The 25,919-nt window shown below is 46.5% G+C and overlaps 1 protein-coding gene across 6 annotated transcripts in view; it reads left to right on the forward strand.

Annotated features, from left to right (window-relative positions):
* LOC129181477 (cytosolic carboxypeptidase 4) overlaps positions 1 to 25,919 on the forward strand; it is a 98,782-nt gene that overhangs the window by 55,288 nt on the left and 17,575 nt on the right. For all 6 annotated transcript variants that reach the window (XM_054776734.1, XM_054776738.1, XM_054776735.1 and 3 more), the window contains 5 exons: positions 1,402 to 1,489; positions 1,694 to 1,826; positions 6,183 to 6,336; positions 22,346 to 22,526; positions 24,455 to 24,584. In XM_054776734.1, the coding sequence (XP_054632709.1) occupies positions 1,402 to 1,489; positions 1,694 to 1,826; positions 6,183 to 6,336; positions 22,346 to 22,526; positions 24,455 to 24,584 (686 nt within the window). The remainder of the gene's footprint in view (positions 1 to 1,401; positions 1,490 to 1,693; positions 1,827 to 6,182; positions 6,337 to 22,345; positions 22,527 to 24,454; positions 24,585 to 25,919) is intronic.

Consider the following 25,919-nt stretch of genomic DNA (forward strand, 5'->3'; position numbering starts at 1 on the left):
CTAACTTGTTAAGATGGCTTGAGCTAACACACTGCAGCAGCGAGAATGCGCGAACCTTTCCAGCATCACGTCGGCTGCTTCGATCCTTCGGTTCCACGGCAGTTGCCCATTTGGTGGAAATGTTTATTTGTTGTCACATTGTTGTCAGATCTATGTGAGGTAGTTTTAGTCGACGAAAACTAACAATGTCTGGTTTTAGTCAGTTTGGTTAAATAAATAAATAATTTTTGTCTAATTATTGGAAATTGGATGAGGAAAAAAAAAAACAAAGAGAGCCACTAAGCCTGGGCGGAGTAGTGGTATAATCCTGAATTGGGTATGAACGACTCTGATACTGGCTCGTTAGCATCTATTGTTCTGGCTCGGCCCTGGCCTCACCTCATCTGCAAGACTAGGAGCTGTGGGCCTTGGTCTCAGCAACCTGCTGAATACAGAGTCGTTCATACCCAATTCAGGGAGCGACACTTTTATCGGAGGTGTTAATAGCAGGATAGGATTATACCACTACTCCGCCCAGGCTTAGTGTAAGGAACCAATAGGAGGAGGGTGTTGGCACACCAATTCCGCCCACTCTTACTGTATTTAAGGCCTAGGCTACCAGCACTTGTTAGTTCGCTGACGAAGCTCTTCGGATGAGGAGCGAAACGTCCAACACCTTCTTCACAGAAGTACAATGACGTCTCAAGAAGCCTTTTCCTCGATGGACAACTCCTGTACGACTGAGAGCCTACACAGACACGACCATATAAAGGGTTAACGAGAGCACACAAACATACGTAATTGTGTAAATAGCTTACAAGATTGAACATTCCAAAAGAAGTGAATTGAAACATGCTAGTACAACATACTAGTACAACATACTACATAGCCACTGCAGGCAGGACTCGTGTGATCATGTATGGACTAGTCACCCTGGCAAAATGACTTGTTTTGCCTTTGCATTTACTCGCCTGCTTGAGCCGTCAAGTAAATGCAAAGACAAAAAGCAAATGGAGAAGACAGACAAAACAGGAAAAGCAACGACAAAATGGAAAAAAGAATATGGCAACATTTGTAGATTTTTTTTAATTATTGATTTTCTTTATATTTCCACATTCCCTGTTAATTTTGGCACCACTGTGTCGTCTTGTCAACGAAAACTCACTCACGCCTCGTCACCGTTTAGTCATCAGAGAGCCACGTTTAGCTCATCACCGTCTCATCTTCGTCATGATAAAAAGGTTTGTCAATGAAATAATAATAAGTCAAATGTACAACGCACATGACCAATTTCATGCTAAACAACTGGCCATTTATGTTTCTGAAAATACTTTTAATCTACTTACAAGGAGACAACCTTACAAACTGAAATGATTGTTTTTAATGTATTATTTTGTTCATTTGTGCATTTATGTACTACAGGAATGCAACCAGTGCTTTACTCTGTACGGGATGCGCTGAATGGTCAACCCCACTGGCTCAGGTCTGGGACTGAAATTTGTTATTTCAGGTAAGAGTGAAATACCTGGGCACATCCAGAGGCTACAGGGCATTGAAAGGTCAGCATTAAATGCAGAGCTGTAGTCCACGGAGAGTAGCAGCACACACTGTAGCTCCCCTGTTTGGATGGCATCTCTGTTGATGGATCTTGTGGGAGGAGAACTACACAGTGAGGATAGGGTTTCATGCACACGTTGTTCGTTTTATCCTCCAGAAACCACTTCTGTCCAGCTCGTGGCAGTCAGAAAACGACATTTTATACTCTGACGTTCACCATCACCTTCAAATACAATGAGGATGTGTGCTACCTGGCCTACCATTACCCCTACACTTACTCTGCTCTAAGGGTGAGTCAGTTTCACTTATTTCACTGTCCACATATTATTTTACAGTACAGGTATGTCAGCTGGGCAGTTGTGGCGGTTTTCATTGCTGAGTGATTACAAGAAATGACCATGCCCCCCTGACTCCCCTTCTTGAGTGCTTAAGTGACGTCAAGGTCTGGTTGGTTCAAAATGTTTTAAAGCTCAATGAGAGGAAGACAGAAGTTATCCTCCTTAATAATAATGACCCCCTCTTGGACTTGGGCCCCATGAAAAACCATGTCAGTCCCACAGCCAGCAGCCTTGGCGTCATCATCGACAGTGATTTTAAACTTAATACGGTAAACAAATCAACGCCGTTGTAAAATCTTGTTTTTATCATCTTCAGCTTTTATGCAAAGTCAAATCATTTTTATCATTGCAACATTTCGAACAAGCCACGCACGCTTTTATTTGGTAACTTCTGGACTACTGTAATGCGCTCTATTCTGGAATAAGCCATAAATTACTCTCTCGCTTCCAGTTAGTCCAGAACTCTGCAGCACGGCTTTTAACAGCAACCAAAAAGAGGGAGCATATTACCCCAATTTTAGCCTCCCTGCACTGGTTGCCTGTGTGTTTTAGAATTGATTTTAAGATTTAATTGTTTGTTTTTAAGGCTTTGAATGGGCTGGCCCCTCAGTACATCTCAGACCTCACCCAAATGTACACTCCAGCACACACTTTGAGGTCCGAAGGCCAGCTCCAACTGGTGGTGCCTAAGACCAGACTTAAGACAAAGAGGAGACCGGGCCTTTTCTGTAGTTGGCCCCAAGCTGTGGAACCCCCCCATGTAAAAACAGTCCCCACAATTAGAAGCTTTAAGTCTCGTCTTAAAACCCACTTTTATTTTCTGGCTTTTAACTCGGCATGAGTCCTGTGGTCCTCTGTGTCTTTTATTATTTTTTAGTTTTAATGGTTTTATTTATTTTAGTTTTTAAATTTAATTTACTTATTTATTTTTTACCTACTTCTTGGACTTTTGGCTTTTATTGTTTCTATTTCTTGTTTTAAATATTTTACTGTTGTACGTTTCTTTGTTTCTATTTGGTCTTTTAGTTTTTACTGTAGTAATTTTTACCTATTGTTTACATTTACATTCCTTTATTTACTTGTTATTTATGGTTTTGCTTGTCTGTGCAGCACTTTGGAAACAGTGTTTATAAAATGTGCTCTATAAATAAAGTGGATTGGATTGGTTCACCCAGTACAATGCTTATCACCCAACTACGAGTTGAACTGAATGAGATTTGTTGTTCGGCCCCAAAAGGGAGATAGATAGATACTATATTAACATCCAAGAGAAATTCACTTTTCAAGCAGCTCCCCAAAAATCATAATAAAGTCATAAACTATCAAGGCAAGACAGGCAAGGTAACAAAAGAAAAATAAGAAACTAGAATAAGAATACATAAATAAATAACACAGAACGGTTCACTTCCAATTTGTGGTGCAATAATGCATAATAATAAATGATTAAGGATCGGAGTGGACGACGCAGTGATCTACCTGCTGCACAGATCACTGCTACACCTGGAGGACAGCGGGAGCGCTGTGAGGGTCATGTTTTTTGACTTCTCCAGTGCCTTCAACACCATCCAGCCGGCACTACTCAGAGTGAAGATGGAGAGTGTGGGAGTAGACCAACACCTGACTGCATGGGTTACAGACTACCTCACCAACAGACCACAGTATGTGAGGCTCCGTCACTGTGTGTCTGACATGGTACTCTGCAGCACAGGTGCCCCTCAGGGTACGGTGCTCTCCCCTTTCCTCTTCACCCTCTACACCTCGGACTTCACACACAACTCCACACAGTGTCACATCCAGAAGTTCTCCGATGACACAGCCATTGTTGGTTGTGTTTCAGAGGGGAATGATCTGGAATACAGGACGGTCATCAGGGACTTTGTCAGCTGGAGTGAGCTTAACCAGCTGCAACTGAACACCAGCAAGAAAAAGGAGATGATCATTAACTTCCAGAGGAAAACATCTCACTTCACACCGGTGAACATCCAGGGAGCGGACATAGAGTTGGTAGACAGCTACAAATTCCTGGGTGTTCACCTTAACAACAAGCTGGACTGGTCCGTCAACACCCACGCCCTCTACAAGAAGGGCCAGAGTCGCCTCCACCTGCTGAGGAGACTGAGGTCCTTTGGTGTGTGCAGGACTCTTTTACGGACCTTTTATGACTCTGTGGTGGCCTCAGCCATCTTCTATGCTGTGGGCTGCTGGAGAGGGGGCAGCACGGACAGGGACAGGAGCAGGATAAATAGACTGATCAGGCGAGCTAGCTCTGTCCTGGACGGTCCTCTGGACTCCGTGGAGGAAGTGGGGGAGAGAAGGATGTTGGCTAAGCTGACATCCATCATGGACAACACCTCTCACCCGCTACATGACACTGTGGGTTCCCTTAGCAGCTCCTTCAGCACCAGACTGTTACACCCACGGTGTAAGAAGGAGAGGTTCCGCAGGTCCTTCATACCGACCTCTGTCAGGCTCTACAACACCTGCACCACCTGAACCATGTTGTAGTCACTATGCTTTCTTTACACTGTTCTCTTTACTTGTCTTGCTGCTGTAACAAGTAAATTTCCCCGCTGTGGGATAAATAAAGTACATACATACATACATGATAACACAAAGTTATTCATGATAAGGTAATAAGTCCAGTCTTGTGTGTGTTTTTATGCCCCCCCCCCTTATGCTGAAAAGCCGCATAGCGTGGGGTAGGAATGATCTGCTCAGTTATTGGGTTGAGCAGGGCAGTGATAGTAATCTGCCACTGAAACTGCTCTTCTGTTGGGGGATGATGCTGTTTGTCCATGATGGAAGTCCTTATTCATTCACAGCTTGTGCACCGCCTGTAGTGCTTGTGTGTTTGATGTCGGGTGTGGCTTACATGCTCTGAGCAGGAAGAAAGGGGGTTATTGTACGTTGGAATTGCAGTACCCCTGACCCATGACAGACAGCACCATTGATACTTCGAATCTAATGTTTCGCTCATGCAGCAAAAATAATAAGCAGCTACTGGCGATGACGTACGGAATGAGCTCAGTTTATAGTTTCACTGATTGCGTTAGGGCCGCAGTTATGTCCATTGGCGACTGTGAATGTGAGCGTGAATGATTGATTCTCTATATGTGCCCTGCGATTGGCTGGCGACCGGTGCAGGGTGTATCTCGCCCGGAGTCAGCTGGGATAGGCTCCAGCATACCACCGCAACCCTAATTAGGATAAGCAGCATAGAAAGTGGATGGATGGATGATTGCATTAGTTCACACTTTCATACGTTGTGCTTTACCTTGTTATTATGCGGATGCTTGTGCCACATACAAATATACAGTTTTCCAAATTGTATAGTGTGAAGCGTTACTTACCGGGAATCTTATTTGTCTTGCTTATTGATAGTAGAACATGTTATTTTAGTTGACTGTGGGCCATGATTTTTATGACTGTTTTGTTGAGACATAATATTAAATATGGAACTTTTTCTACAACTTACTTTGCATATTGCAGTATTTGTCTTATTTTACACAAACTGTATTCATTCATTACACAAGATGTGACCTAACATGAGTTTGAGGGAGGAGCTTCAGCCTATATTCGTACTGTAGAGGAAATTAAGTGCTGGACAATATCAAGATATTGGTAAGAAAGACACTTGAGTAGTAATATGCGGATCCATACTTCAATATCGATACTTCCAATACCAGCTCTTCATGCACTAAAATTGATTCAAATCAAAATATCGATACTTTTGATAATTCAGTCATTTGGGGTAATGTTGGTCTGAAACCGTGACCGAATAATGTTTCCATCATTCATTTGAATGGTTTTATTATTTTTTATTATTGCCTTTATTGTTTAAAATAACATTTTCACATATTTTATTTTTTTTTATTTTTATGTTTTTCCTCTGTTTTTGGCTGTATTGTAAATCACTCTGTGGCATCAATATACTTCAGGGCTTGAAATAAATACATAAATTAATGTATTTAAATGAATAATGTATTTAATTAATACATTGGTTAAATATCTTGTATTACTTATGCTATGATATGAAATGCACAACTTTTTAAAATTTCCCAGACACAGGTGAATTTAAAATGAAGGCATAGGATCGGTATTGCCGATACCAGCCTGAATTATGGGGTATCACACATCACTGATTTTGAGCATCTCTAATTGCTTGTTGTTGTTTTTTTTTAAATTGTGACCAAATAACAAAGGCTTCTTTCTCATTTTTGATTCTCAATTGAATATCAAATGAACAATGAACAGATTTGTATTTATGTAATATGTTTCTTATACAAACTCATGTTTTATGTTTGTCAGACTCACCTGAATTTGCTGCATCGGTCGATTGATCCTGCCAAGGTGTTTTTCCGGCAGCAGATTCTCTGTGCGACTCTCGCTGGAAACGCCTGTCCAATAGTCACCATTACCGCCTGTCCTCCGAGCAAGGGCTATAAAGATATTCACCAGCTACGTGAGTACTCATCCTAAAGTTAGCTCCTGAATGCATTTTTTTACTTTTGTCAAAAAACAACAACAAAATAAACAAAACAAAACTAAACAGCCAGCATGCCAGCAAACCCAATGAAGGCAAGCAGTACAGAAAATGGATGGCTAGATGGATGGATGGATGGATGGATGGATGGATGGATGGATGATGCCAGTGCTTGGGTTCTGAAGGCCTGTCTGAAGCAACCGCGTAGATCGCTTATGAGGAGAAACGCCTAGGCTTGCTCAGGCTTCGGTTTCAGAGAATGGCAGTCCTCCACCTGACTTTACATTAGAGCAGTTATCATGGGAGTTATGCATTATTTGCCAGGAGTGTCCCTAACAGGTTGATTAAAGGTAACCTCCGGGCTACCTTTGACAGGATCCTCCCTTCAGATGCGTCGGCATCGAGCATGAATCTCATATTAAACACATCAACCCCAAGATTAGGCTGTATTGCTTGATTTCTATTTATGCTACATAGGCCTGTCACAATGGTCGATCAATAGAAAAAAAAAGAGGCTGATAATTTCGACACCTCGATAAATTGATGTGTGCGACATGTACGTATGTATGTTCCATTTCCTCGTCTCGCTGTAGCGCACAGGCTGGATGACAAGAGGGTTTACTCTGCTTGTGTTTGATCGCATTGGTTGTATAGTCAAATTAGAAGGAAAGAGTGAGCCTCCTGTCAGTTATTACACATCTTTGTCACAGTACGTGGAGGCGGGGGCTAGCTACGTAGTGATTCAATACACTGAGTGCTAGCTAGCAGTTAGTAAGCAAACGTTAATTAAGTCGAATGCCACAGTTCCAGTGTGGATGCGCTGGGGGGCATTCATCCCGGGGGTTGGCGCTTGCTGGGGTGTTTGAGGTTGAAGTGAAGTGAAGCGATTCACAGGGTATGCGAAGTGGTGAGGCCCCACTATTCGTAAGTGCCATAGTAGGCACAGGTACACTACACTTGAGGACCATCTGGTGGCGCAAATGTGACATGACACAGTGATCATTGAATGATAAACGTAACGATAACATGGTCTAAAAAAAGGTCAAAATTATCAATTATTGTTGATAATTTATAGCACAATTATAACAAAATTTGTTATTGCGACAGGCCTAGTCGTAAACTTTGTTTCTAACTTATGCACATTTAATTTATTTTCATTTCATTTCATTTTTAACCCTGTCCTGTCCAGCCTTTAAGGCAGATAGAATTGTAGATCTAAATGCCCTCAAGTGCTCAACAGATTTATTCTCCCAGGGAGAAGTGTGATATACACTTCCCTGTTATATAGAATTTATTTGACTTAGATGCATGTTATGCAAATTTGGAGCGGCCGGACCAGAGCAGGAGGGGACAGAGAAGAAGAGAAAAGAAAACAGAGGGGGGTGTGCGGGGATAAGAGGGGGACAAAGAAAAAAAAAGACAGAGACAAGGACAACAGCAGCAACAACAATTGTGACAACAACAACAGAAACATACAGAACTACATCAGCAAATGTCTGTGATGACTATAAAGACCACGATGGGAAGGACAAAATAATATCAACAACCACAATGACAATGCTGCATTGAAACAGTCACACGTAATAGTAGTAATGAAATGATGAACTATGATAGTGATCACAATGATAATACTGCATTGAAACAGTCACACATAATAGTAGTAATGAAATGATGAACTACGATAGTGATCACAATGATAATACTGCATTGAAACAGTCACACATAATAGTAGTAATGAAATGATGAACTATGATAGTCAACAGAGTGACAATAACTGTAACGCACATCATTGTAAAAACTATAATCATATTGCTGACGTCACCGTCGCTGTAATAAAACCAACAACATAACACCTTGGTTAACTCAGTGAGTAATGTGGGGAAGTACTTATGTACTGTGAGTGTGCATATGTATGTGTGTGCAGGTATCTCTGTACAGTATGTGTGCATGTCATATATATAAAGGTGCAAGAATGTGTGAGCGTGTAATTGTCACTGAGAATACATGAGAGGAAAGGGCCCCCCCTCCACCACCCAGAGAGCCCCGCCCCAAGTAGCCAGGCCGAGCCCCCACCGCCAGAAAGCCGCCAGGCCCACGGGGGCAGGCAGCCCAAAGATCAGCGCCCCAAGAGTCAGCCCAGAGAGCCCTTCTCCCCAGGAAGACCAACAAGCTGGGGACCCTAGGGTCCCAGACATACAACCCAGAACCCGTGGCACGGAGAACGCGGACTACCGGGGAGCAGGAAGACCCCAGGCCACCCTATCCCAACGGCAGGACGCCGCCAGCAAGGCAGACAGAGGAGCCGGCGAGGAGGAAAGCGCGCAAATGAGCAAGCGGGCGGGCACACGGGCGAGCAAACCCCGGAGAGGGAGTGGGAGTGTCGCAGCCCAAACTGCAGGGAGGCCAAGCACCAGAGCCGAGAAGGCAAGACTAGCGGCAGACCAGCCGCCGGACCCCGCCACCACCGGGAGCCCGACCGGCCACATGCCACCAGAGCAGACGGCGTACCACCCGCACCCCGCCCCCGACAAGCCCGCGGCTGACCGGAGAAGGCAAAGACACTGACAACGGCCCAGCAGAGCACAAAGACCAGCGGTGACAAATGCCCAAGGGCCCAGCAGAGCACCACCTCCACACTAGGCCTGTCCCCAGGGCACACGCACTCCCGCCCCCCGCCCGTCACCCAGTCCCACAGTACCCGTGAGCAGGACCAAGCCCCAACCCACCAGAGAGTCCAGCGCCCCAGCACCCACCACAGCGCAGCCACCACAGGCCCCCGCGGCGGCATGCGGGCCACCCGTAGCACCGGCACCACCCCCCTGGGACCGCCGAATCCGCCCCGAGAGCATAGAGGCGCCCGTGGCACGTGTTAGTCCACGGGAGGCACCGCAAGCCGCGCTCCCGGCGCAAGCCCTGGCATCAACAGGCCCCCCTCCAGGGAAGGGCAGACGAACCAGACAAAAGCATCCCACAAGCCAGGCCACCCCAGGCGAGCCACCGCACCGCGACGGCCAGCGGACAGGTCCACGGCCCCAATCCCGACCCTGGTGGACAGGCGCCACGGAACAGGCAGGAGGCACCCCCATCCAGCCCGCTCCACCCGTGTATGTGATAAGGTGTGATTGTGTCTATTATGCAATTAAATATATTTTAAAAAATTAAAAGAGGACAGCTCTGAAGAGCTGGACTCTGTGTCCCTGAGGGGTGTGTCTGTGTGCATGTATATGATAGGGGTGTATGTGGGTGATAGCTGATGATGCAATTAAAATTGGGGGGCAGCTGCCGTCCGGTGGGCCCCCCACCCAACCAGCCCCACCAGACCCTAAGTGTCTACTGTGCGATTAAAATTGGGGGGCGACAGGTCAGTGGCATGGCAGGGACAAAGGAGCCTCCGCAAGGCAACTCCCCCGCCCGACCACGCCCGACCGTAGACCACCCTCCAAAGTCCTATATGTATGTGAGGTGGTGCATCGGAGCAGGAAGGACGAGGGCACCACACGCCCATGCCCCAACACCGCCCAAACCGAACAGGTGGGAACCAAGGGCACATGACCGACTGGCCACCCACCACAGCCCAGGCTCGGGCAAGCCACAGGCCGCAGAGCACACCACAGGCCCTACCCGGCCCGCCAGGATGCCCAGTCCGGCCCACCCAACCCCCCCAGAGGCGATACCCCCAAACCCCCGACACCGGAGCCCCACCGGAGGTAGCGTCCACAGCGCCACCCCCAAACCGCCAAACACCACGGACCAGCCACACGCCCCAAGGCAGACCCAACCGCCACCAGAACAGTGGGAACCGTGCCCACATGGTCCACACACACCAGAACGGCCGGCAAGGGAGCAGCACTACAGCGACCACAAGAGAACCGGACCCCACATAGAGCGGAGCACGGCCACACCCACAAAGCACGCAAGCCAGAGGCGCCAAGGAGGGACAGAGAGGCAAGCACCGCACAACAGGGCCCACGGGAGGAGCTACCCCCCGCCGGGCACCAAAGAAAACGCCCCCGCCCGCCCCGCCGCAGACCAGCCATCACCCCACCTCCTGCCCACCCACCAACACGCCAAGGGAGACACCCCGGAGGCAGGCAAACAACCACCAGCCAGGAAACAGTGACTAGCCAGACACCAGCAAGTAGCGGGGACCGCCCGCCAGCCCCCCACACCCACACCGGACGGCCCCATGCGGCAGCCGAGTAGGAGTGCCCAGGGCAGACCCCGCCCCTTATGCACCTTTTAGAACAGAGGTGCTCACACCTTTTCAGCGTGTGAGGTACTTTTAAATGCCCCACAGATCTACATTTTATATATATACTGCTCAAAAAAATTAAAGGAACACTTCGAAAACACATCAGATCTAAACTGGTGGAAAAATGATGTTGAATATCTTTCCTGATAATAAGTGGGTGATGTATTAGTAAGAAAATGATGCCACATAATTTGATAGAAATGAAAATGATCACCCTATAGAGGGGGAAAATCAAAGACACCCCAAAAATGAAAGTGAAAAAATGATGCCGCAGACTGGTCCATTTTGCTAAAATGTCATTGTAGCAACTCAAAATGATTCTCAGTAGTTTGTGTGGCCCCCACGTGCTTGTACGCATGCCCGACAATGTCGGGGCATGCTCCTAATGAGACTACGGATGGTGTCCTGGGGGATCTCCTCCCAGATCTGGACCAGGGCTGAGCTCCTGGACAGTCCGAGGAGCAACCTGGCGGCGCCGGATGGACCTAAACATCATGTCCCGTGCTGACGTGAAGGCGTGCTGACGTGATGCTGTAATCTCGCGAGAGTGTGTGTGACGCGCGGAATACAGACAAGCGGAACATAGCGCTCTGGAAAAAAAAAGACAAACAATCAACTACTAAAACATCCGCAAAGTATCTCGACACAAAACCAACATATTAAACACCTTAGACGCCTAGCCAACCAAAATACTGGAAGATCTGGAGGAGTACATCGACGGGTGCTTCGAACGCGTAGTTATGGGAAAATCACCGAAAACACCAAACCCCAAACGGAGCCGCCCGGAGGACTCACCTGGAGAAATATCTCCGCCAGGCACTGACATCAGAGACATCCTTGAGTCCATCGACAAGAGGCTGATTTGCTTGGATGGCCGCCTCGCTCTCGTCGAGGTGCTTCACAAAGAATTCCAAGCCATCCGTGAATCTCTGGAATTCAGCCAAAACCAGATCGTCTCCTTGGTTACGGAGAACGCCACCCTCCGCGACTCGGTGAAGTCTCTCACCGAGGGAGTTTCACAACTCGTCCAAGAAAACAAGACCATGAAGGAGACGATCTTAGACCTCCAGGCCAGGAGCATGAGGGACAACCTGGTCTTCGCGGGAATTCCCTAAAAATCTGAGGAGGACCCGGAAGAATCGGTGAGGGCCTTCATGGTGCAACAACTCAAACTCCCAGCGGACGCCATCCAAAACATCACTTTTCACCGCGTTCACCGCCTGGGAGCCAAGAAGCCAGAGAACCGTAGGCCGAGACCCATCGTGGCGAAATTCGAACATTTCAAGCAGAAGGAACAGGTGAAGGGCCGAGGCCGGGAGCTGAAGGGAACGGACTTCAGCGTCAACGATCAATTCCCCCGAGAAATCCTCGACAGACGCCGACGCCTGTTCCCTGTTCGGAGGAAGTTCATCAACGAGGGATGCCGAGCTGTCATCACGGTGGATAAACTCTTCGTGAATGGACAACTTTACCGCGACCGGGAGGTAACACCATGGCTGTATTGATATGGTAACTAATGATCTATCTCAACCAGGTAACTTTTATTTCTATCTCGCAGCGCGCACACTTGTAGCATTTGCATGTTACTGTCTGCTCCCACTTTAGCCCTTCCCCCCCCGTTTTTTTTCTCTCTCTATCCCACTGTATGTATGCACAGCCTTTCTTCTTTTTTTGTCCTTTTTTTCCTTCTTCTCTTTCTTCCTCTTCTATTCCTCCCTCTGTCTCACGTTTTCTCCCCTCCTCATATTGTCACATATCCTCTTGTCTGCCAGCTGTCTCCTTCAATCAGCATCTCTCTACAGTGACATCATACACCCTCAAAGTCCAAACCCAACCAAATTCAAGCTATTCACACAAATACACGCACGTGCACGCATTCTCCTACACATACACATCATATTCTACTATTGATATGGATATCACAACTACTCACAAGCACGCTCATCTCACTTATGCATAAACGCACATCACGTCCTCACTTTAGTTGGCTTAGTTCATTCAGGATTACTATGTTACACTTTGCCTATGTACAAATTAAGCATACATTTAAATGTACTGTATATACTCCCATGATTTTTACTTCCAGGTACACATACTTCACATTTGATCTTGTTTACACACACATCACTAAAGCTAGTGTAGGATGAACTCACTACAGTTTGTCACTTGGAATGTCAGGGGAGTTGGGTCGATAGAAAAAAGACAAAAACATTTTAATCATTTGAAGAACACCCAAGCAGACATTGTCTTATTACAAGAGACTCACATGTCCAAGTCAGCTGTCCATACACTTCACTCACCACAGTTCCCACACACATATTTAGCAAGTTACAACTCCAAACAGAGAGGGGTAGCTATTTTAATTACCGTAACAGGAGGGTGACTTTTACACTCCACAACACTATTACAGACACAGAAGGGAGATACTGTATATAATTATGAACATATCTGTTGATAATGTACATTTCTGCATTGCCAACATATATGGTCCGAATGTTGACGACCCCTCCTTCTTTCACGCCTTCTTTTCTTCTCTCTCTGCACATTTGGATACAAGTATGATCTTGGGAGGGGACCTCAACTTAGTATTTAACCCAGAAGTGGACAGGTCTAGCCCAGCTGGGAGACATCGTGAGTCTCAATCAACATCGATACTGAAGAAATACATGAATGATTTTGGTCTTTGTGATGCTTGGCGCTCTTATCACCCGACTCACAGGGAATATACTTATTTCTCACCAGTGCACCACACCTACTCTCGTATTGACTACTTTTTGACAAGCAACTCAGTCATATCAGACATTTCAAACATTCACATACACCCTATCACCATTAGTGACCACGCCCCAGTCTCTCTTTTTCTCACTAACCAAACTACGAGCGCTCCTACTAGATGCTGGAGATTAAATACATCATTACTAAAAGACTCAGACTTCCTAAAATACTTTGAAAGAGAGTGGACAATGTTTTTAGACTTCAATGACCAACCCGGTGTCTCGGCTAGTATTCTGTGGGAGGCAGCAAAAGCAGTAATGCGCGGAAAAAACATTTCATATTCATCATATAAGAAAAAGAAAGAGAGATTACTAGAATCAGAGTTGGAGAAAAAAATCCAAATCCTCGAAGCAGCTCATGCTGACTCACAAGATGAGCATATCCTAAGTAACCTAAGAAAACTGAAATTAGACTTAAAAGAAATTACTGACAAGAAAATTCAGTTCCAACTGCTGAGACTACGTTTGGAAAAGTTTGAGCATGGCAATAAACACGGAAAATACTTAGCTAACCAACTAAAAGTCAATAAAGAAAAAAGCTCTATCTCCTCCATTAGAAACTCAGGAGGTCACATCACTCACCTCCCGGAGGAAATTAATTCCGTCTTTACGAGCTTTTATAAAAATCTATATACACCTCAGATTAAACCATCTCTTCCAGATATCGAAACATTTCTCAACACCATAGAATTACCAAAATTAAATGACGAACAGGTGACAAACTTAGATGTACCCATTTGATTAATAGAACTCCATAACGCTCTACACCGGTTGGCGAATAACAAAGCACCAGGACCTGACGGTTTCCCTGCCGAGTTTTATAAAACATTCTGGTCATTACTATCTCCAGAACTAGAATGGTCCATCCATCCATTTTCTATACCGCTTCATCCTCATTAGGGTCGCGGGGGCATGCTGGAGCCTATCCCAGCTGACTTCGGGCGACACCCTGGACTGGTCGCCAGCCAATCGCAGGGCACATATAGACAAACAACCATTCACACTCACATTCATACCTATGGACAATTTAACCGCCAATTAACCTCACCTGCATGTTTTTGGGAATGTGGGAGGATGCCGGAGTACCCGGAGAAAACCCACGCGCACACGGGGAGAACATGCAAACTCCACACAGAAAGGGGAGAAGGGGAGAATCGAACCCAGGTCTTCCCGATCTCCAGGCTGTTCCTGTATTGGCCAACGTGCTAACCACTAGACCACCGTGCGGCCCTTCTTAGAATGGTTTTGGAAATTAAAGACAGTTCATGCTTGCCTCCAAACATGAACTCAGCTACAATCAGTCACCTGCTGAAAACGAATAAGGACCCAACACTACCTTTCAGTTATCGTCCAATTTCACTGATTAATGCAGATCTTAAAATAATATGCAAAGCGTTAGCTATAAGGCTGGACAAAGTCACCCCTCATATAATACACCCTGATCAATCAGGATTTATCAAGGGGAGAAACTCAACTAGCAACGTACGCCGTCTAATCAATCTGATTGATTACTCTATCATCCATAATTTAGAAACCACAATTGTCTCATTAGATGCTGAAAAAGCATTTGACAGAGTAAACTGGAAATTTCTCTTTGCAACACTACAAAAATTTGGCTTTGGAGATTCATTTAGAACATGGATTAAAATACTATACAACACCCCGAAGGCGTCTGTTCGGACCAACAATCACATCTCTCCAGAATTTACTTTACAAAGAGGTACAAGGCAAGGGTGTCCACTCTCTCCCTCACTATTTGCTATCTTTATCGAACCTCTTGCAGCTGCAATTCAACAACATATAAATATTAAAGGGATCCACACCACAAATGTTCATCATAAGATAAGCCTTTATGCTGATGATGTATTACTCTTCCTAGATAATTCACATTCTTCACTTTGCGAATCTATCTCACTCATTAACAATTATAGCACCTTCTCAGATTACGCCATTAACTGGTCTAAATCCACAGTACTGCCCATTAACTTTGGTTTCCAGAGCACCCCCTCTATACCACTGTGTTCAGGGAACATTAAGTATTTGGGTATTAACATTTCCTCCAACCTGTCAGACCTGATCCGCTTGAATTATACTCCACTATTGAAGTCAATAGAGGATGATCTTGCACGTTGGAGAACCTTGCCCATCTCACTTACAGGCAGAGTATCCACCGTGAAAAGGATGATTTTACCAAAGGTTAATTATCTATTTTCCATGATCCCCACCAAACCATCTATAATTTGGTTCAAGTCATTAGATTCATATATAAATAAATTTCTTTGGAAAAATAAGCCAGCACGAATAAGTCTCAAAACGTTACAAAAATCTAAAGAATATGGGGGCTTAGAACTCCCAAACTTCTCCAACTACTTCCTTGCAAACAGGTTACAGTATATCTTAAAATGGATCAACCCTAACCCATTGGATTATTTATGGCTAGACATAGAACAATCACTTAGCCACGAAATCCCAATTTGTAACCTGCCCTTCATTAGCCAAATCCTCCGGAAAAATAATTGTTTTAAAAGTATAAATATAAGCACCACTCTGACAGCTTGGTGGGAATTTTTAAAAATAACAAAATTCTCGCTCACTCCTTGCCAATACACTCCCGTCTGGAATAATCCTGACATCTTGCTTAAAAAGAAACCATTAAATTTCCCAACATGGCATGAAAAAGGAATAAGTTGTATGAAAAATATAATTATAGGAAACAACTTTATCTCATTTAACGACCTTGTTACACAGTATGGAATAAATCGTAACAAATTTCTTGAATACATACAAATTAAATCCATAATTAAAGCAAGTTTCAGGACCATATCATGGGAAAGCAATACCACTATTGACCAATTTTTAAAAATATCTGCCCCTAAAACATTATCTAAATTATATATTCTACTTTCCAAAAATGACAACACAATCGGAGTACCAATCTCCAAATGGAGCTCAGATTTATCTTCAAGCTGTGACCCTGAATTCTGGAAGCAAATATGTCTTAATGTTTCCCGGTTAATCAATAATCCCAACCTACATCTGATTCAGTTTAAAATCCTTCATAGAGTACACTACACAGGACATAGAATGTTTAGAATGGGCTTAACTGACTAACATCTGTACACACTGCTCAGACCATAGAATAGACAACTACTTACACTCCATGTGGACCTGTGCTCCCATTAAAATTTTTTGGCACAGAGTGTGTGAGTACCTATCTTTGGCACTTGGGTTCTTCATTCCTACCTCCTCTTTACTATGCCTGCTGGGCGATCTCTCCACAATTGATGTAGAAACAAACCAAACAGCTCTTCTCATCACTGCATTAAGTATCGCCAAGAAAACCATTCTCATCAATTGGAAATCAAGGAAGAAACTGAGCCTAGCTCTTTACAAAAATCTTTTGTTAGATCATATAGCTATGGAGAGAATGTCTGCTGAATTTAAGGAACAAATGTCTGAATTTCAGTCTATATGGGCACCAATAATTAATTCCCTGACCTGACTGTCAGGGGGGTGAGGGCGTCTGTCTCTGACCCTGGGGGTCTCGTTCATCTGGCATGGGGTGTGGTCCTGGTCGCTGGGTGGCCCTGGTACCTCGGGGACGGGCGGGGGCGGGCTTGGTGTCCCGGGTCTTCTTTGCTGGGCTGCCTGCCTGGGGGGGCTGGTGGGGGGGGGGGGGGGGGGATCCGGGTTGGGTGATGGGGCGGGGGCGGGGGCGGGGGAGCCGTCCGGGGGGCGGCGTTGGTTGGCCTCCGGGGTAGGTGGGTGGGCGGGGTGCTGCATCCTGCGGGTGCCGGGCGCCTACTGCTGCTGGGGGGGCCCGTGTGCGGCTGGTGGCGCTGGCTCTCCCTCGCCTCCTTTGCCTCTAGGGGTGGGGCGGGGTCTGCCCTGGGCCCTCCTGCTCGTGGGGTCGTCCGGTGTAGGGTGTGGGGGCCGGCCTCTTCCCCTGGTGGGGGCGTGGGTGCCTGAGCCCAGCTGCCCCCGCGGAGCTCTCTCCCCTGGGTGGTAGGATGGTTTGGGTTGCCCCTTTTTATTTATTTATTTTATTTTATTTTTTTTAAAATTTAATTTTATTTATTTATTTTATTTTATTTTATTTTACCGATTTATGTGTGTGGTGTATGTGTGACAGGTGGGAGCTGCTTGTTGTCCTCCGGCACCTGTGGCTGTCCCCCGGGTGACTGGGGGCGCGGAGGTGGGGGTTGCGGATGTGCAGTTTGGGCTCGGGGTGGGGGGTGCGTGGTGCTGGGGTGGGGAGCATCCCTTGCTTTCTCCCTTCAGGGACGGGGCCGCTGTGGCTTGGTGGGCGGGGGATGTGGGGTCCTTGAGCGGGTGGGTGCGCGTGGGGGCGGCCGGCGTGGTGTTCTTCTGCGTGGCGCTGGCCAGGATTGGCGGGGGGATGCTTGCTCCGGGGTGGCGTGGTCGGGGGGTGGCTTTGGCCGGGGGCTTGGAGGTGGGGCTGGCGGGGGGCTGGCGGGCGGTCCCTGCTACCTCCTGGTGTCTGGCTGGTCTCTGCTTCCTGGCCGGCGGTTGTCTCTCTCCCTCCAGGGTTTCTCCCTTGGCGTGTTGGTGGATGGCCGGGGGCTTGGTGGTGGGGCGTGGTGGGGGGCGGGGCGGGCGGGGGCATCTGCTTGGGCGCCAGGCGGGGGGCCGCTCCTTTCGTGGGCCCTGTCGTGCGATGCTTGCTTCTCTGTCCCTCCCTGGCGCCTCTGGCTTGCGTGCTTCATGGGTGTGGCCGTGCTCCGCTCTATGTGGGGTCCGGTGCTCTTGTGGTCGTCGTGGTGTTGCTCCCTTGCCGGCCGTGGTGGTATGAGGGAGGCGCGTGGGCGCGGTTCCCGCTGTCCTCGTGGCGGTCGGATCTGCCTTGGGGCATGTGGCTGGTCCGTGGTGTTTGGCGGTTTGGGGGTGGCGCTGTGGACGCTACCTCCGGTGGGGCTCCGGTGTTGGGGGGCGCTGTGGGTTTCGCCTCTGGGGGGTTGGGTGGGCCGGACTGGGCGTCCTGGCGGGCTGGGTAGAGCCTGTGGTGTGTACTGCGGCCTGTGGCTCGCCCGAGCCTGGGCTGTGGTGGGTGGCCGGTCGGTCATGTGTCCTTGGTCCCCCCCTGCTCGGTTTGGGTGGCGTTGGGGTGTGGGGCCCCCGTCCTTCCTGTGCCACTGCACCACCTCACATATATATAGGACTGTGGGGGGTGGCCTACGGTCGGGCATGGCTGGGGAGGGGAGCTGCCTTGGGGGCTCCTCTGCTCCTGCCGTGCCACTGACCTGTTGCCGGGCGCTTGGGCGTTTGTTGCCGTTGCGCTTTGTGCTCTGCTGGGCCGCTGTCTGTGTCCTTGCCTCCCCCGGTCTGTCTGCAGGCTTGTCGGGGGTGGGGCTCCGGTGCGCGGGTGGTGCGCTGTCGGCTCTGGTGGCATGTGGCTGGTCTGGCTTCTGGTGGTTTGTGGGGTCCGTCAGCTGGTCTGCTGTTGGTCTCGCCTTCTCGGCTCTGGTGGTTGGCCTCCCTGCAGCTTGGGGTGCGGTGCTCCCGCTCCCTCTTCGGGGTTTGCTGGCCCGCGGGTGTCGGTTGGCGCTGTGTGGTGGTTCGCCTGGCTGCTCGCCCGTTTTCCCGCCCGCCTGCTCGGTTTCCCGCTTTCCTCCTCGCTGGCTCCCCTGTCTGCCTTGCTGGTGGCGTCCTAACGTTAGGAGGGTGTGGCCTGGTGTCTTCCTGCTCCCCGGCGGTCCGTGCTCTCCGCGCCTGGGTCCTGGATTGTATGTCTGGGACCCCGGGGGTCGCATGGGGGCGTAGGGGTGTGTATATGTGCGTGCGTGTGGGTGCGTAGGAGTGTGTATGTGCGTGCGTGTGTGTACTTTTATTTATTTATTTATTTATTTTAGTTATTTATTTGGGGGGGGGGGGGCATACAGGGGTTTGCTCCGTGGGGTCGAGTGCTGGGTGATACATCTCTGCCGCCCGTGCCTCCGCTGGGTGGGTGGAGGGTGTGCCTCCTGCATCCCTGGGCGGGGCGGCCCTGTGTCGGGGGTCGGGCGGGGGTTGGCCCGGGGCAGGCCGGGCTCCGCTCCCTGGAGGTGGCGGGGGGCGGGGATTGGCGCTTCCGGCGCGGGCGGGCTTCTTTCCGGTTGTGGGGGCGTCTCTGGGCCTGCCGGTTTGTGGCCCCCGGTACTCGTCTGCCTTTGTGGGGTGTGATCTTTCGCTGGTCTCGGGGGTTGGCAGTCTTCCGGCCCGCCGGCGCCCTGTCCTTGGTTGGGATTACCTCTCTTCAGCCCCTTGCTGGTCTTCCCGGGGGGGAGGGCTCTCTGGGCTGGCTCTTGGGGCACTGATCTTTGTGCTGCCTGCCCCTGTGGGCCTGGTGACCTTCTGACGGCGGGGGCTCGGCCTGGCTATTTGGGGCGGGGCTCTCTGGGAGGTGGAAGGCGGCCCCTTTCCTTTCATGCATTCTCAGTGACAATTACACGCCCACACATTCTTGCACCTTTATATGTATGAAGTCTTCCCCACTTACAGAGATACCTGTACATATGCACACTCACAGTACATACGTACTTCCCCACATTACTCACTGAGTTAACCAGGGTGTTGTTATGTTGTTGGTTTTATTACAGCGACGGTGATATCAGCAGTATTACTATAGTTTTTTTTTGGTTTGTTTTTTACAATGATGTGCATTACAGTAATTATCATTCTGTTCACTATCATGGATACATGGATAATCATTTTCATTACTACTATTATGTGTGACTGTTTCAATGCAGTATTGTCATTGTGATCACTGTCATAATTCATCATTTCATGACTACTATTATGTGTGATTGTCATTGACAGCGTTATCCTTGTGGTTGTTGATATTGTTTTGTCCTTTGTCCTTAAGTCCTTGTTCGTCTTTATAGTTGTCACAGACATTTATTTGCTGATGTCGTTCTGTATGTTTCTGTTGTTCTGTTCTTGTTGTCACAATTGTTGTTGTTGCTGCTGTTGTCCTTGTCTCTTGTCTCTCTTTTTTTTTTTGTCCCCCTCTCATCCCCGCACCCCCCCCTGTTTCCTTTTCTCTTCTTCTCTGTCCCCTCCTGCTCCGGTCCGGTCGCTCCAAATTTGCTTTATAACAAGCATCAAAGTCAATTAAATTTTGTATAACAGGGGAAGTGTATATCACACTTCTCCCTGGCAGAGTAAATCTGTTGAGCACTTGACGGCATTTAGATCTACAATTCTATCTGCTTTAAAGACTGGACAGGACAGGGGTAAAAAAAAAACAAAAAAAAACATAATGTCCCAGAGGTGTTCTATTGGGTTTAGGTCAGGTGAACGTGGGGGCCAGTCAATGGTATCAATTCCTTCATCCTCCAGGAACTACCTGCATACACTAGCCACATGAGGTCGGGCATTGTCGTGGACCAGGAGGAACCCAGGTCCCACTGCACCAGAGTAGGTTCTGACAAAGGGTCCAAGGATTTCATCCCGATACCTAATAGCAGTCAGGGTGCCATTATCTAACCTGTAGAGGTCTGTGCGTCCTTCCAGGGATATGCCTCCCCAGACCATCACTGACTCACCACCAAACCGGTCATGCTGAATGATGTTGCAGGCAGCATAACGTTCTCCACGGCATCTCCAGACCCTTTCACGTTTGTCGCATGTGCTCAGGTTGAACTTGCTCTCATCAGTGAAGAGCACAGGGCACCAGTGGTGTAGTTGCCAATTCTGGTGGTCTATGGCAAATGCCAATCGAGCTCTACGGTGCTGGGCAGTGAGCACAGGGCCCACTACAGGACGTCAGGCCCTCAGGAGCCTCATGGAGCCTGTTTCTGATTGTTTGGTCAGAGACATTCACACCAGTGGCCTTCTGGAGGTCATTTTGTAGGGCTCTGGCAGTGCTCATCCTGTTCCTCCTTGCACAAAGGAGCAGATACCGATCCTGCTGAGGGTTGAAGGACCTTCTACGGCTCTGTCCAGCTCTCCTGGTGTAACTACCTGTCTCCTGGAATCTCCTCCATGCGTCCAGGTACCTCATGGATGCCCTGGTCCAGATCTGGGAGGATATCCCCCAGGACACTACGGACACCATCCGTAGTCTCATTAGGAACATGCCCCCACGTTGTCAGGCATACGTACAAGCACGTGGGGGCCACACAAACTACTGAGAATCATTTTGAGTTGCCACAATGACATTTTAGCTAAATGGACCAGTGTGCTGCATCATTTTTTCACTTTCATTTTTGGGGTGTCTTTGATTTCCCCCCTCTATAGGGTGATCATTTTCATTTCTATCAAATGATGTGGCATCATTTTGTTACTAATACATCACCCACTTATTATCAGGAAAGATATTCAAGATCATTTTTCCCCCAGTTTAGATCTGATGTGTTTTCAAAGTGTTCCTTTAATTTTTGTAACTGTAACTGTAACAGTGTATAAAAACTGTATATATATATATATATATTTACAGGTTTTATTTATATATATATATATTTACAGGTTTACCAATCGTCCATGGATGAAATTGAAAACCCAAATTCCGCACCAAACTATAGGTTTTTAAAGGCGCCAGATATTTTTCATGGCATGTTTTGCAGGGTGCAAAACTTATATCATTCTCAGAATGACAGGAAGTCCCACCCGGCAGACATACTTGTTTTGGCTTTGTGAAGGGAACGTGGCCGGGAAACGGTTGCTATAGGTTGGATGCTGCAGTGGGGGTGGAAGTGATTGACGTTAAAAAGCAAGTAGTGGCACATGCACATCCTGATGAGGATAAGCGGCATAGAAAACGATGGATGGACAAACCCAAGTGTAGAAAACATGCACTTCTATAGTGGAGTTCAATGCAAAGCAAAGCCATCAAACATTTTTTGTCTACATAACTAGCCGCTACAAGTGAACATCCCATCCCTTTCCCATCAACTCAAACTATGTAAATGAAATTTAAATATAATTTCAACAAAAACTATGATGATGATTTGTCTCTCTCCAGGCAATCGACCCTTTATTGTGCTGACAAGTCGTGTACATCCTGGCGAGTCCAACGCTAGCTGGGTAATGAAGGGCACCCTAGAGTTTCTGTGCAGTAGTGATCCAGTAGCCACAGCACTGAGAGAGGCCTTTGTCTTCAAGATCATCCCCATATTAAACCCAGATGGAGTCATTAATGGAATGTGAGTAGACTGACTGACTGACTGATGTTTACTTGACAAATACAGTAAGCAGTAAATAAATCAGTCATGCTGTGTCAGAAAACAAAACAGTGATGATTGTGTTGGTCGATATTGAACAAAATGTGTAGCTAATATTCGGGTTGATACAGGCTTATTCCAGGGGTGTGTATCAGGTTTTTAATAACTGTAAAATTATCTTCAAATTATCTAATAAAATTGTTTTACATGTCCCAAAAGTTTTCAGAATACTGAATATATTCTGTTCCATACAGTAATCCCTCATTTATGGCAGTTAATTGGTTCCAGACCCGATCATAATAAGTGAATTTCCATGAAGTAGGATTCCATATTTATATGGAATACTTTCGTACAGCATACAAAACCTGTGTACGACCTTCTAAATACGGTTTAACATTTTTAGAGCCCTGTAGACACAAACTAGTACCCCTATAACCACCTTGACACCCATAGACGCTCATATACACTCCAATATATTGGACATACTAAGAGTAAATAAGACATTTAAGACTCATGCTTGTGTGTGTTGCTGTAAATGTGTTTCGGTGCTAGGGGAGCTGAGTGATTGGCAGACAGGAAGTGACATCAGGAGTTCAGAGTCGAGTTTCAGCTAGACGTGGATGAGGGCCTGTGTTTTTATTAGGGATTATCATGCCTGTTTGCAAAAAGCCTGATGTTCCAGCAATCAAGTCTGATGCTTGTGTGCCTCAGCGAACATTACAGCCACATTACTGATACCCAGTGACCAGGGTAGAATACTACATGTCACAGCGTCTTTTGAATAAGTCTGCTGAATGCCTTATACATATTTCAGTTTTATAGTTTCAGTTCATTTAGCTATCATGATTCCTATCATTGCTATCATTGCTTGTATACGTTCATGACAGCGGGAGATTGGAAGCTTCCCTCCAGACTGAGGAAACTGAATAATAATAAATTGTATTTGTAGTGCAGATCTGGGAGGAGATCCCCCAGGACACCATCCGTAGTCTCATTAGGAGCATGCCCCCACGTTGTCAGGCATGCGTACAAGCACGTGGGGGCCACACAAACTACTGAGAATCATTTTGAGTTGCTACAATGACATTTTAGCAAAATGGACCAGTGTGCTGCATAATTTTTTCACTTTCATTTTTGGTGTGTCTTTGATTTCCCCCCTCTATAGGGTGATCATTTTCATTTTTATCAAATGATGTGGCATCATTTTGTTACTAATACATCACCCACTTATTATCAGGAAACATATTCAAGGTCATTTTTCCCCCAGTTTAGATGTGATGTGTTTTTGAAGTGTTCCTCTAATTATTTTGAGAAGTATATATATATATATTCTTATCTCTCACTAACGTAACTCTTACTGCGGGAGTACAATTTGCATTAAGTATGCTTGGAAAGTCTAGAAAATACATTTACACTCAAAAGATGTGCATTCAACTTAAGTTATGTGGTGTGTTTGAATGGGACCCCTCATGGCTCATAAAGATGCGGCTAACTTTCGATTCAAATGCTACTATTGAAAGAGACTAGCGATAGATTTTCAGACGTGTGTGGTATATTTTTTTAATTTGGAGACGTTAATCCATACAAATGTATAAAACTGTGGCCTGTTATTTATCTTTCTGTTCATAAAATACAGCAAAAATGGGCATATTTCACGCATAGTGGCAAATGCTGATCAATCAAGATTAATTTGAAAACTGATTAATTTGATTATTAATTAATTACATTTACATTTACATTTTATTAATTGATTAAATTTTTTATCATTTGACAGCCCTAATTTTATTGAATAAAAGGTAGGGGGGGAAAGATGCATCCAGTCTGTTTCAAAAAGGCCAGAACAATTTCCGGGTGTCCAGACTGAGAAGTCGACTGATTAAATTGACAATATTTGATTTGTTTCACTGCAGGAATCGTTGTGATCTGAACAGAGAAGACCTGAATCGTCAGTGGTGTAAACCAGACCCTGTTCTCTGTCCAACCATCTACCATACCAAAGGCTTCCTTTACTACCTCAACAGTATTGGACGAACTCCCCGAGTAAGATGAACATCTTCCTCGTGTGTGTGAACCTTGATTTATGAATATATGCAAGTTCGCTGGAGTACCTCATCCACACAGCTGTCCCGGTCAGAGAGCCAGGCGTAATGGAACGTTTGATGGGCTTTATTAACACACAGTTGAGATTTTCATCCAACTGGCTGATTTGACATTAATGTGTCTGGCATCATAGAATAGAATAGACAGTGGGGGTGGCATGGCTCAGGTGGCAGAGTGATTGTTTCCCAACCTGTAGCTTTCGGGTTCGATCCTACGTCCTCCCGTGATCATGCCAAAGTGTCCTTGGACAAGATACTGAACCCCCAGTTGGGTCACCAGTAGGTAAATGTGCTCGCAGTGTCAAATCGCTTTGAGTGCCTTGGAGGTGGAAAAGTGCTATACAAGTTACCATTTATATAAACACATTTCAACAGCAGATGGCTTGAATTTGCCATTGGTCCTAAGCAAGGTGCCTGACGTAAAAAACAGGAAGTCCACCCTGAGCGGAACCTACATTAAATGTAAACGTATAATTTGTCTAAACAAGCAATTATTTGATGCCTTATGTCACATTTTCCCCAAGCCGTTTCAGTTCAAGACAAGGTGGGCATGTATACAGTACTAAATAAGCTTTGTAAATCATGTCACATCAATTTCAAATCAGTAACACTTTACAATAAAAAGGTACACAAAATGAGAGCAGTTAATGAGGAACGAACTCTCCTAACCCCAGCCAATTCTCATTAGTTCCTCAGTAACGACTGTATTTTTGGTACCTTATTGTAAAGTGTGACCCTCAGATCAATTAACAAAGAACAGGAACACAAAAAATATTCACACAAATACACAAACCTACTATGCCTAAAAACATGCTGCATTGCTACATTTCAAATTCACACAACTTTGTGTGGTTTGCACAGTGTGGTCAATTTTATTTAATAAGGACTAGCAATTATTCCAAGAAGAGTGGTCAAATATCTAGCCAGGATTATGCCAGAAGCTTGTTGGTTGCTATGAAAAGCGTCTGGTCGAAGCGACTTTCTCATGGACATTTTAACCAAGTATGCGTGGGGGTGTTTGAATATAGTTTGGCCTTTGAACATTACAGAAAATTCTAAAAGATTTCAAACCTGGAAAATGGAAAATGCTCCATTTAAGTGTTCAGATGGTCTGCCTCTCCTATTGTCAATTCCCTTTTTTCTTGCCATTTTAGTAGCAACAAATGACTTTCTATAGTACAATGCTGTTCAACTGATGTTCAAGAGGGTATAGTACCACAGTGTGTTCTGTTCCCAGCACTGTTTTTACGCAGACAGAGGAGGTAGTAAGTACTCC

This window comes from Dunckerocampus dactyliophorus, chromosome 5, assembly GCF_027744805.1.
Source record: "Dunckerocampus dactyliophorus isolate RoL2022-P2 chromosome 5, RoL_Ddac_1.1, whole genome shotgun sequence".
Classification (NCBI taxonomy): Eukaryota; Metazoa; Chordata; class Actinopteri; order Syngnathiformes; family Syngnathidae; genus Dunckerocampus; species Dunckerocampus dactyliophorus.